Source organism: Leucoraja erinacea, chromosome 7, assembly GCF_028641065.1.
Source record: "Leucoraja erinacea ecotype New England chromosome 7, Leri_hhj_1, whole genome shotgun sequence".
In the NCBI taxonomy this organism is placed as follows: domain Eukaryota; kingdom Metazoa; phylum Chordata; class Chondrichthyes; order Rajiformes; family Rajidae; genus Leucoraja; species Leucoraja erinaceus.
Window position 1 is genome coordinate 65,255,205 of NC_073383.1, and position 13,732 is coordinate 65,268,936.

General features: G+C 42.9%; 1 protein-coding gene across 1 annotated transcript in view; it reads right to left on the reverse strand.

The window, feature by feature from the left end:
* The window catches only part of orc4 (origin recognition complex, subunit 4), a 99,795-nt gene that overhangs the window by 73,042 nt on the left and 13,021 nt on the right, over nt 1-13,732 (reverse strand). Inside the window, 1 exon segment of the mRNA XM_055638683.1 lies at nt 3,546-3,619. Coding sequence (XP_055494658.1) covers nt 3,546-3,619 — 74 coding nt within the window.

The window sequence follows — 13,732 nt, forward strand, 5'->3', positions numbered from 1 at the left end:
GTATGGAGGAGAGAAGGAACTGCCCAAGATCCAAAGCACACCACCTCATCTGTGTAACACGGTGGTGGGGGTGTTATGGCCTGGGCATGTTTGGCTGCTGAAGGTACTGGCTCACTTATAGTTCATTCAGAAAGTATTCAGACCCCTTCACTTTTACCACATTTTGTTACGTTATAGCCTTATCCTAAAATGGATTTAAAAAAAAATTGTAATCTGTACACAATATCCCATAATAAAAAAGTTTAAACAGGTGTTTAGAAATTTTTGCAAAGTAATTAAAAATAAATAACTGAAATATCACATTTACATAAGTATTCAGACCCTTTACTGAGTACTTTGTTGAGGCCCTTTGGCAGCGATTACAGCCTCAAGTCTTCTTGGTGTATGATGCTAGAAGCTTGGCACACCTGTATTTGGGTAATTTCTCCCATTCTTCTCTGTAGACCCTCTTAAGCTCTGTCAGATTGGATGGGGAGCATTGATGCACAGCTATATTCAGGTCCCTCCAGAGATATTCGATCGGGTTCAAGTCCAGGCTCTGGTTGCGCCATTCAGGGACATTCATAGACTTGTCACAAAGCCACTCCTGCGTTGTCTTGGCTGTGTGCTTAGGGTCGTTGTCCTGTTGGAAGGTGAACCTCTGACCCAGCTTGAGGTCCTGAACGCTCTGGAGCAGGTTTTCATCAACGATCTCTCTGAACTTTGCTCCGTTCATCTTTCCCTCGATCCTGAGTCGTCTCCCAGTTCCTATCACTGAAAAACATCCCCACAGCATGATGCTGCCACCAACATGCTTCACCGTAGGTATGGTATTGGCCAGGTGATGAGCGGTGCCTGGTTTCCTCCAGAAGTGACACTTGGGATTCAGGCCAAAGAGTTTAATCTTGATTTCATCAGACCAGAGAATCTTGTTTAGGTGCCTTTTGGCAAACTCCAAGCGGGCTGTCATGTGCTTTTTACTGAGGACTGGCTTCTGTCTGGCCACTCTACCATAAAGGCCTGCTTAATGGAGTGCTGCAGATATAGTTGTCCTTCTCGAAGTTTCTCCCATCTCCACAGAGGAACTCTAAAGCTCTGTTAGAGTGACCACCTCCCTGACAAAGGCCCTTCCCCCCGATTGCTCAGTTTGGTCGGGCGACCAGCTCTACGAAGAGTCCTGGTGGTTTCAAAGTTCTTCCATTTAACAATGACGGAGGCTACTGTGCTCTTCAGGACCTGCAATGCTGCAGAAATTGTTTTATACCCTTCCCTAGAACTGTCTCGACACAATCCTGTCTCGGAGGTCTACGGACAATTCCTTCGTCTTCATGGCTTGGTTTTTGCTCTGACATTCACTGTTAACTGTGGGACTTTATATAGACAGGTGTGTGCCTTTCCAAAACATGTACAATCAATTTAATTTACCACTGGTGGACTCCAATCAAGTTGTAGAAACATTTCAAGAATAATCGATGGAAACAGGATGCACCGAAGCTCAATTTTGAGTATCATAGCAAAGGGTCTGAATACTTATGTAAATGTGATATTTCAGCTATTTCTTTTCAATTACTTTACAAATATTTCTAAACACCTGTTTTCCCTTTTTTATTATGAGGTATTGTGCGTAGATTGATGATAAAAAAATGAATTTAATCAATTTTAGAATAAGGTTGTGACGTAACAAAATGTGAAGGTGTCTAAATGCTTTCTGAATGTACTGTATCTTCATTAATGATACAACTGCTGGTGGTAGTAGCATAATGAATTCTGAATAGACACATCCTATATGCTCAAGTTCAAACAAATGCCACAAAACTCATTGGCCAGCGGTTCATTCTACAGCAAGACAATGATCGCAAACCTATTGCTAAAGCAACAAAGGAGTTTTTCAAAAATTTTAAAATGGTCAATTCTTGAGTGGCAAAGTCAATCATCCGATCGGAACCCAATTGAATACGCCTTTCATATGCTGAAGAGAAAACTGAAGGGGACTAGCCCCAAAACAAGCATAAGCTAAAGATGGCTGCAATACAGACCTGGCAGAGCATCACCAGAGAAGACACCCAGCAACAGGTGATGACCATGAATCGCAGACTTCAAGCAGTCATTGCATGCAAAGGATATGCAACAAAATACTAAGCATGACTACTTTCATTTACATGACATTGCTGTATCCCAAACATTTTGGTGCTCTGAAATGGGGGGATTATGTATAAACACTGCTGTAATCTCCACATGGTGAAACCAAAATGTATAAAAATGCCTTTAATAAAATCTAACAAAGTGCACTTTAACCACATGTGATGTTTTTTTCTATTAGAAATCTCAAATTGTGGAGTACAGAGGCAAATAAATAAATGATGGGTCTTTGTCCCAAACATTATGGAGGGCACTGTATAATGTGTGTTTGGATGTGGTGCCCAAGTCTATGTACCTATAATGCAGCTGCAAACAAGATTTTTCTTATATTTGCTCCTCACCATACTTGGGCATTTGAAAATAAGCTTGATTTGTCACAAGAGTGCATTAGGGGATTTCCTTTTGAGATGCTAAATTGGCTGTATTAAGAGATTTTTTCTTTGTGAATGTATTTGTTAAAAGGCAAAATAGAATGAGGAAATGGGAGTAGGAACTTGGCAAATCCATGAGAATGCAGAGAAAGGCAGGTCAATGCACCTTGGGTCAGTGAAGGAATAATAAGAATATTTTCTAAATTGTGTGGGGCCTAGTGACTATGGTGGTCCAAAGATTTAGACGCCCAGCACACAAACTACAAAATGTTAATGCATGATCAAACAAAATTGGAAGAGCATAGGTCTTTATTTCATGAAACTTTCTTTTGTAAGACCATCCTATTTAGGATAAATTAAAATATGGTAAATTGCTTAAACTTCTGAGTGAAATCTGGACCCATTTAAACCATTAAAATGTTGTATTGCTGTAGTCAAATCTCAGGCATCGTCACATTAACATTAATAATGTCTCTAAAGATGATTTGGGAAATATTTTTTGATAATTTGTAATGATTAATGTGTTAGACTTCTTCAGACAGATGTCGGATGGGGGGGGGGGGGGGGGGGGGGGGGGGGGGGGGGGGGGGGGGGGGGGGGGGAAAGGAAGAGGCGGAGACAGGCTTGTGGGAGAGCTGGGAAAGGGGAGGGGATGGAGGGAGAATTCATCTGGACTAATTTTCATCCGGCACTCAAATTCACCTGGACCATTTCCGACATCTCCACACCATTTCTAGATCTCATCATCTCCATCGCAGCAACAGACTACTGACTGGATTCAGAATGGGAGGGGGAGTTGAAGTGCTGAGCCACGAGATCAGGTTGGTTAATGTGAACCAATTTCAGGTAGTCCTTGCTTTCTCCCTCCTTCCCCTCCCCTTCCCAGCTCTCCCACAGCCTAGTCTCCACCTCTTCCTTTCTTCTTCCCGCCCCCACATCAGTCTGAAGAAGGGTCTCGACCCAAAACGTCACCTATTCCTTCGCTCCATAGATGCTGCCTGACCCGCTGAGTTTCTCCAGCATTTTTGTCTGCCTGTTGATTAATATATCACTTACTTGTATTGAGTTTCTACTCCAAATGGTTTACCGGGGAGATGGTGGCAGAATCGTGTTCTCAATATCATGTGAACCTGTAAATTAAATGTAACATCAGGTAATCACACTATAAATAACCAGCACTGAACATATCTTTTTTATTTTATGGAAAGCAAAACCTATTTTGCTTTATTTGCACTTAATTAAGATGCAAGTGGTTACCAATGCTTATTGGAAAGTGGACAATTTTAAATGAAAGAGTTCCTAATTTTTGTAATGGTGACAAGAATATTGGAAACCAAGGCATTACTGGTGATGTGCTATTGCTGGCAAGAAAAAAGGACACAAAATAAAGTTTGGGAAAGAGAGATCTATTGGTGCTGAGAATTCCTTCAAACAAGAATAATTTTACTGATCATTTTAAATTAAATGGCAGGTAGAATCAATTTAAAGGAGATGGGAATTTGTATATTGTTTCTTAGGGTTGCTTCCAATCAGTTAACATGTTTTTTGAGGCATGCACGGGAAGCCTGATCTTAGCACCATGCTTTGATATTAAGAATTCGCCCAAGCATTGCCTTAACACCTTCTGTTCATCATTCTCTACTCCAGATTCCTTATTTTAAAAAGCCATTTTAATTATCCAGTCACACTCCTGGTAAAATGCTGCAGAGCCATCCCCAGTCTTGGTCAAAATCTAAGTTTTCCTGTGAAGCTTATCCTAAAACATTCAATTGATCAATCTTCCCATAAGTGTGGAGTTTATATTGTTTTTATTGCTGGCGATGTTTAAAAATCACTATGGGAGTAATACTAACATTATAAATTAAATTTCAAAATTAAGGAAACTATAATAGGCCTTTGGAAAATAATAACAGGATTGGACAGTCAAAATGGATTTATGAAATGGAAATCATCAGAATTTGACAAATCTATTAAAATATTTTTTCATAGTCAATTCGTTCACATAATTGCCAAAGACCCGAATAGTCAGCTACATCCTTCAGAACTTTCCAGCTCAGTCAGAGATGATGCTGTAAAATCAATTCTGATGATTGACATGGAAGTCATTAATCCAGTGTACATTTCGTTCTCTGACTTTTTTTTAATGCTTTCTCCAAGTATTCTTCAACGTGGACAACCATTAATTCATCAGTGGAGGAGTACAGGAGATCAGAATCAGGAGAAAGTTTCCTTGAGCAAATAAATAAGTGGCTGGAAGAACTTAGCAGGTCCAGCTGTACCTGTGGTAATGGACAAAGGATGTTTCATGTTGGGACTCTTCAAGACTGGAGTAGCAGAGAGATAACTAATAAAAAAAGAGGTGAGTGTAGGAACTGGCAAGAGACAGGTCAGGAAGGAGTTGATTAATAGGCGAGTCAGGTGAGGGAATAGTGGAGATGGTTACAAAGGCTGGAGATAAGTGGAGAAAACAAAGACTTGTAATGTGGGAAATCGGATAAGAAAGGAAGGTGAGGAACTAAACGTAGGGAGAGACCTAGAGGGAGTAAGGGTGTGTGATGAGCAGGAGATTGGGTGATGGGGGGGGGGGGGGGGGGGGGGGGGGGACACGTTGGGGAGAAATAGAAGGAAAGTGTATGTGACAGGAGTTGGAAGGTTATCTAAAATTGGAGAATTCATATGTCCATGCCCTTGGGTTATAGGCTACCCAAGCAGAATGTGATTTGCTGTTTCTCCAGTTTGTGCAAGGCCTCACCGTGGCAATAGGGGAAACTGAATGCCGACATGTCAGTATGGGAACGTCCAGGGGAATTAAAGTGGCTAATAACCAGGAGCTCCAGCTAGCCCTACCGGGCTGAGTGCAAATGTTTGAAAAAGCATTCATCTAGTCTACACTTGATCTCACTGATGTAGAGGATGTACATCAAGAGCAACAGGATGTACATCAAGGGGTGCATGTAAACCTCTGTCTCACCAGGAAAGGCTGTTTGGGTACCTGAATGGAGGCGAGGGACAGGTGTTGCCCTTTTTGTGGTTGCAGGTGAAAGTATCTGAGAGGAGAAGAGAAGAACAAACCAGGAAGTAACCTTGCCAGCTATTTTTCAGCTATTCCCTGAAGACTTCCATTCCTTCAGCAAGTTGCATGCTCAAGTTAACACTCACCCAAACTGGATGCTTCCACTTTCTAAACAACTTTGGTATGGGATACTTCATTGAATGCATTTTTGAAAGCTCATGTGCAATATCCATTGTAATATCTACATGAGATGTCATTTGTTAGACAAAATTTGCAGTTAGGAAATTCTGTGCTAGTCACATAGAAACATAGAAAATAGGTGCAGGAGGCCATTCCGCCCTTCGAGCCAGCACCACCATTCATTGTGGTCATGGCTGATCGTCCCTATCAATAACCCGTGTTTGCCATCTCCCCATATCCATTGACTCCACTAGCCCCTAGAGCTCTATCTAACTCTCTCTTAAATCCATCCAGTGACTTGGCCTCCGCCTATGGCAGGGAATTCCATAAATTCACAACTCTCTGGGTGAAAAAGGTTTTTCTCACCTCAGTCTTAAATGACCTCCCCTTTATTCTAAGACTGTGGCCTCTGGTTCTGGACTCGCCCCACATTGGAAAAAAATTTCCTGCATCTAGCTTGTCCAGTCCTTTTATACTTTTATATGTTTCTAAAAGTCAGCTCTCAATAATCCACTGGACAGATCATGGCACCCTGCCACGCGTGGTAATGTTGAGTATTCATTCACATTGACAATAATAAACCTAAACCTAGTACACAGCCTGAATTGGCAGGTGATTTTGATTGGGAATGAAGGAACCACTGAAGTTACTTCGAAAATTAACAAACAGAAAAAATAAAGCTGTTTCCATCTAACTCCTTCGCGATAATTATACACCATTGTCCCTTAAGAATGTGCACAGTAAATGGGTGATCATTGGTCAGGGCGGTCTCAGTGGGCCAAAAGGTCTGTCTCCACGCTGTACCTCTAAACCAAAACTCAAATTAAAACATAGCTGCTACTTTTGCCATTGGTGGTCATTTGAAATTAACAAGCAATCGATCCATAGATACTTTTGCAATGATACTCTATTAAACAATGTAGTAATTTAGCTTGTAAAAAAGAAAAACTTAATTATTAAAAAAATCGTTATTTTTGAAAATCCTGCAACAAAAAGTAACTTTGTTATTGTATATCAATACTCCATTGGTGGCACTGTCTACTCAGTCGGAAGTGTGGATTTGTGTCCTATTCTGTAGGGGTGATATCAAGAATCTACATTAACACTCGTGTTGAAGCATCGTTGGCAGGGCTGTCTTTAAGGTGAGTGTTAAATCAAGACTACTTCTACTCCTTGGGGTAGACAAGTTGATTGCTTGGCTTTAATTCAAAGATGTGCAGAAGTGACCTCCAGGGTCACATGGAGTAGACCACGCATCAAAATGAGACAAATTACATAATTTTAAGTTTACCTCTTCTGAAATATAATAGTGATAACATTTAAAAATATTTTATTGCATTAACATTTTTCGGGATATCAAAATTATGACAGGTGCTGAATATATACAATTTTCTTTTCACCCATTCCTCTGCAGGATAACCAGACCTCTGCACCGAGGATCTAGCTGAGATCTAAAATTTACTAATGGTTGCAGCATGCTACTAATATCAAAAGATTGAGTGCCAGGGGTCCTTTCTCAAACTTTAAAATAACATACCACTCATCTTATACATAAAATTAAGTTCCTTCTTCTACATAAAACAGAGCATTGGTTACTTGGATTATTTCCATTCAATCAAAATCAAGTAATGCAACATATATTTAAGAATTTTGTTACAACTAGTTTACTTTCTCCAAGTCCAACTATCAGACAGACACTTGGCTCAGAGATCATGGGAAGTACTTCTTTCCCACAATTTTACTACCAATTTTTAATTGATTTAAATTTGATCGTGTAACGCAGAATTAAATTTAATCTTCTTAGTATTTCAGGAAAAAGCTTTTATTTCATATTTCATGCAACTGCAGTGTATCTCAAACTTCCAGCCTGATTTGCAGTCTGACATGATGAATTACTCCGTGTTTTATTGTAAACCAGCAATGGCAGTGCCTTGTTTCATTATTTTTTCTTCCTTTGTCCTCCAACATTATTCATCTCCTTCTACTCACCTCAACCAGAAAAACTAGATAGCAAGCCATCAATCTTTCAGCCAGTGATATCACCAGCAGTATCATATCACTCTTGATTGCCACTCTTTCTTATCTGTCACTTAAAAATATGTTTTCTGACTTTGCCTAGTTTAGTTTAAAGATACAGCGTGGAAACAGGCCCTTCGGCACACCGGGTCCACTCCGACCAGCGATCCCTGCAAATTAACACTATCCTACACACACTAGGGACATTTTTTACATTTACCAAGCCAATTAACCTACAAACCTGTACGTCTTTGGCGTGTGGGAGAAAACCGAAGATCTCAGAGAAAACCTACGCAGGTCACAGGGAGAACGTACAAACTCCGCACCGACAGCACCCGTAGTCGGGGTCGAACCCGGGTCTCCTGCGCTGCATTCGGTGTAAAGCAGCAACTCTACCGCTGGCCCCTGTGCCTAGTTCACACAAAAGATAATTGCCCCAAAACATTAAATCAGTTTCTCATAATAAGATCAAAAAACAATGTGACGGAAGAACTCGGTGGTTCACGCAGCATTGGTGGAGTGAATGCACAGCTGAAGTTTTAGGTTGGCAAAGGGGTTCTGACCCGAAACATCGCCTGCCCATTCCCTCCACAGACACTGCTTGACTCGTCCTCCAGCAGTTCCTCCAACACTGTGTTTTGCTTCAGTTCCAGCATCTGCATTTCATTGTGTCTCTCCAAAAAATGCTTTCTGAACTGCCAAATATTCTAGCATATTCTATTTTAAGTAAGTAAGTTTATTGGCCAAGTATTCACATACAAGGAATTTGCCTTGGTGCTCTGCGCCCACAAGTAACAACATGACATACAGTGACAGTTACAAATGACTCAGAAAACACTAAACATTAATAATAATTAGACATTCATGATAAAACACCATTGATCAAGCATGTGAACCAACAAAATACCAGATCAAAGGGAGGCTACAGATTTTTAGCTGTTGAGTAGAGCAACTACTCGTGGATAAAAACTATTTTTATGTCTGGCTGTGGCAGCTGTGACAGTCCATAGTCGCCTTCCAGAGAGAAGTGGTTGAAAGAGTTTGTGGCCAAGGTGAGAGGGGTCAGAGATGATCTTGCCCGCTCGCTTCCTGGCCCTTGCAGTGTACAGTTCATCTATGGAGGGAAGGTTGCAGCCAATAATCTTCTCTGCTGATCGGACGATTCGCCTCCAGGTGTCGTGCTTAGTGGCTGAGCCAAACCAGACCATGATGGAGTGGTGAGAACAGACTCTACGATGGCCGTGTAGAATTGGACCACCATTACCTGTGGCAGATTGTGCTTCCTCAGCTGCCGCAGGAAGTACATCCTCTGCTGTGCCTTTTTGACTGTGGAGTCGATGGTAGCCCCCTACTTAAGGTCCCTGGAGATGAATGTTCACAGGAACTTAAAAGACTCCACAGATGTGACTGTGGTGTTGTTGATGGTGAGTGGACTGAGGGGAGGGGGAGCTCTCTACAATCAATTCCACTGTCTTAAGAGCATTGAGCTCTAGGTTGGTGCTATGGCACCAGGACGCCATCTGTGGCACTTCCTGTCTGTAGGCAGATTCCTCCCCATCCTGGATCAGTCCAATCAAGGTTGTGTCGTCTGCAAACTTGCGAAGCTTGACAGAGGTGGTTGTGGAGGTGCAGTCGTTGGTGTAGAGAGAGTAGAGAAGAGGCAAGAGTACGCAGCCTTGCGGTGCTCCTATGCTGAGCGTTTGTGGGTCCGAGATGTGCTTTCCCAGCCACACATGCTGCTTCCTGTCTGTCAGGAAGTTGGTGATCCACTGAGAGTGGGGTTCAGACACAGTCAACTCGGAAAGTAGCTCTGGCACAATGTTGTTGAATGCAGAGCTAAAATCAACAAACAGGATCCAGGATTTTTACTTTATATTGTCGGGATTTATATTGTCAGGAGTCAATCAAAAACAGGATTTTTACTTTATATTGGCTGTTTATTACTCTGGGTGGACTGTTTGTTACTCTGGTGGTCAGACACTAGAACATAAGTTAATTAGGAGTAGGAGTAGGTCACCAGGCCTATCAAGCCTACCTCACCATTTAATATGTATCTTTTTACAATACTGGGGAGTTTTTGACGAACAAGATTAGTATTCACATTTTTACATCAATACACCGTTCTTAACAAAATTCTACCCAACACGTGAAACCTTATAAATAGCAGATATAACTTAGATAACGTCAAGGCCAAAAGTAAAAAAGCTTTTTTCATAATAGACAAATTGTCATCGTTTTCCCACCATTTTGGACACCAATAGTGTTTCATTAAAAACTCTGCCACATTTAGTCATTAATATTTAATTCATAAATAAACAACATATGCCCCCTAATACATATACGTTTTGATAATGGTCTAGGGAAATATCTTTACCTATACTAGGAGAAAAATACAGTAACATTAAGGTAATACAGTACAGTAAAGATCCCGTAATGGTCGTTGTGCTTGGTGTCCATTGTCACAACGTCCGTTATCGGGGTCGGTACCTCCGTAAGTTACACCACGGAGGCTCAAAAACCTCTAACGCTTTTCAAACACCCAACGAGGTATCCTATGGTAGTAGCGATCATTGGGTGAGTTAATTATTTTTTCTTATTTTGCAATTTAATATATCAAAAACATCATGGTGTCAAAAACGCAACGACCATTTACGATATATTTACCGAACTTAAAAAAAAAGGTTTTTTGACATAAATTGGTCATCAAAACTAAGAAACTGAGCCAATCTTCAATTTGGCAACACTGTCTACTGTTCATCTTTTGTACGGACCAAGTCGCTAACTTAATTCCTTAGTGTCAACTTCAGGAAGCTCCGCAACGACCGTTACGGAGACATTTTACTTACAAAAAAATCAGCTCAAATCAAATGATCTGACGAATCATCGGCCATCGATGTCTCTCAGATTCATAAGGTAATGTACCATTTAGATCGCATCGATGAAAATGCTTGCTTTTCGCTGGGACACCAAAACAAACATTTTTTTTAGTGTCCACCGCAACGTACGTTTGTGTGTATGATGTGTAACGCGCGTTGCGGTGTCCACTCAGATGAATGCAGTATTCTACTACATGATCAGGTAAATGGTGGAAATGGTATTTGCAATGTTATTGTTCCATGTGGTATTCATAAACATAGAAAGGAATAAGAAATATGTGTACTTACTGTGCCAACCAGGTCACTGGTGGACACCATGCAACAACCCGTTACCCAAAATGTATTTGTGTATTCTGATGTCATTTTCAGAAACTTGCCATCAATACTGTTCGGTATTCCGAAAAACGCAAGGAATCATGGGATTTGTCAAAGGTAATTTGAGAATAAAAAAAGCAAAAGGGGTGCCTGGTAGTGGGAGAGAGCGGGGTGCAACAGCAAGAGAGAGATACGAGTGGGAGACAGTGAGAGACGGTGAGAGGTGGGGGAGAGAGGTTTCAGGTAGACAGACAACCACTGATAAAGCCATGGCTCGTTGCTTCGAAGAGAGTTGAGAAAATGTCCTCAATCGAGAGAATGCAACTTCAGAACCCCCTCGTCTCGTGGTGATTTCCGCGGGACCAAGGAACAAATGACCTAAAGTTTGCAATGAGTGAACTGAGTGTTCTTACCGTCCTCGTTGTACACCGGCGTTTTGTGAGAGTGGTTGAATCCCAGGATCGAGGAGTCAGCGCCCGACAGGTGAGCAGCCCGCGGTAGCCGGTGCCTCTCCGCTCGCCGCTGGAAGAGCAGACACCTCTACTCCCCAGGTCGAGCGCTGCCTCCTCGACCCTGCTGCTCGGCAGTGGACGACCAGGATTCCAGAGCATCACCGATGCCTCACTTCAGCCCGATCCCCCGCCACCTGTCCGGATAATGTGCCCGACGTTGGTTGAGCTGAAGCTGGGATCCAACCACTCTCACAAAACGCGCGGTGTATGGCGAGGACATGAAGAACACTCAGTTCACTCAACGCAAACTTTAGGTAATTTGTTCCTTGCGCTCGTGGAAATACCTGCTCCCATCCATCCCAACTGCCTCACCCTTCTCCGCCGCTCCCGTCCGGCTCCCGCTGGCCTGGTGTCGCCCCCTGGACAGGACATTCGGGAGGGGACAGGGATGGTCCAACGGCTGGTTAGGGACGAGATGCAGGTCTGCATCCATGCAGCGGCATGGCCACCGAAAGTGTTTATCCCGTGTGACCCATGATCTGTGCATGCGCTGTCGGAATCCCGAAATGGCTTATGGTAAAAAGACACATATGATTATAGCTAATCTATGTAGACCCCACCTCTTAACCATATAACAATTACAGCACGGAAACAGGCCATCTCGGCCCTACAAGTCCGTGCCGAACAACTTCTTTTCTTTTATGCCAGTTCCCCACAACCTCAATCCTTCAAATATTGATCTATCTCCATCTTAAATTTATCTAATGAACTGGCCTCCATCATTATTAGGTGCTGAGATTTCCAGAGATTTCCAAACTTCAGAATAAAGTTCTATGCACCAGTTTTAAATAACCAGCCCCTTACATTGCAGCTATGCCTCATTGTTCGTGATTCTCTCACTAGTGAAAACATCTCAGGGCTCTCACTTAACTTTTTTTTTCTCTGATGCCAGCCGGGCTACCCAGGCAGGTTTTTAGGTTGCCAAATGACAGTTTAGGTGGTCATTTAAGACGGCTTGCATGACGCGTGCGATAATGTGCACGGACGAAGTGTGTAGTTACCAGTCAGAATTATGTTCAATGAAGCATTCACATATTATTTCTGCTTTAAATAAAGTCACAAACTAAACATGTTCACCAATCAACACATATATACCACAATGACATGCAGCAACATTATAATATATATACAGTATCTCAACTCTTTTTACACGTCGCAATGAATACAATTTCTATTATTTCTTTCCACATCCAAACAAAAATGTGGTTGGATTATTCATCGTATGATCAACCTTGGTGAGACCAAGCGCAGGCTTGGCGATCGCTTCACACAGCACCTGCACTCAGTTTGCAATAACCAACCTGATCTCCCGATCTCAGCACTTCAAATCCCCCTCCCATTCCAAATCCGACATTTCTGTCCTGGGCCTCCTCCATGGCCAAAGTGAGGCCCACTGCAAATTGGAGGAACAGCACCTCATATGTTGATTGGGTAGTTTACACCCTGGAGGTATGAACATTGGCTTCACCAATTTCAGGTAGTCCTTGCTTTCTCCCTCCTTCCCCTCCCATTCCAAGCTCTCCCACAGCCTACTGTCTCTGCCTCTCCCTTTTTCCACCCCCCCCCCCTTCCGACATTAGTCTGAAGAAGGGTATCGATCCGAAACAACGCCTATTCCTTACAGCTCCATAGATGCTGCCTCACCCGCTGATTTTCTCCAGCTTTTTTATTGACCAACGGGATCCCACCATTGGCCACATCTTCCCATCTCCTCCCATGTCGGCTTTCCGCAGAGACCGTTCCCTCCGTAACTCCCTGGTCAATTTGTCCCTTCCCACCCAAACCACCCCTTCTCCTGGCACTTTCTCTTGCAACCGCAGGAAATGCTACACATGTCGCTTTACCTACCCCCTTGACTCAATTCAAGTACCAAAGCAGTCTTTTCAGGTGCAACAGAGGTTCACCTGCACCTCCTCCAGCCTCATCTATTGCATCCGCTGCTCTGTGTCAGCTGCTCTACATCGGTGAGACCAAGCGTAGGCTTGGCAAACGCTTCGCCCAACACCTCAGCTCGGTTCACAATAACCAACCTGATCACTTCAACTTCCCCTCCCATTCCGAATCCGACCTTTCTGTCCTGGGCCTCCTTCATGGCGAGGCCCAGGAGAGAGGCCCACCGTAAATTGGAGGAGCAGCACCTCATATTTTGCTTGGGCAGTTTATACCACAGCGGTATGAACTGATTGTATTGTATTGTTCTCCAATTTCAGGTAGTCCCTGCTCTCCCTCAGCCCACTGTCTCCGCCTCTTCCTTTCTTCTTCCCGCCGTCCTCCGCCCCCCCCCCCCCCCCCCTCACATCAGTCTGAAGAAGGGCCTCGACCCGAAACGTC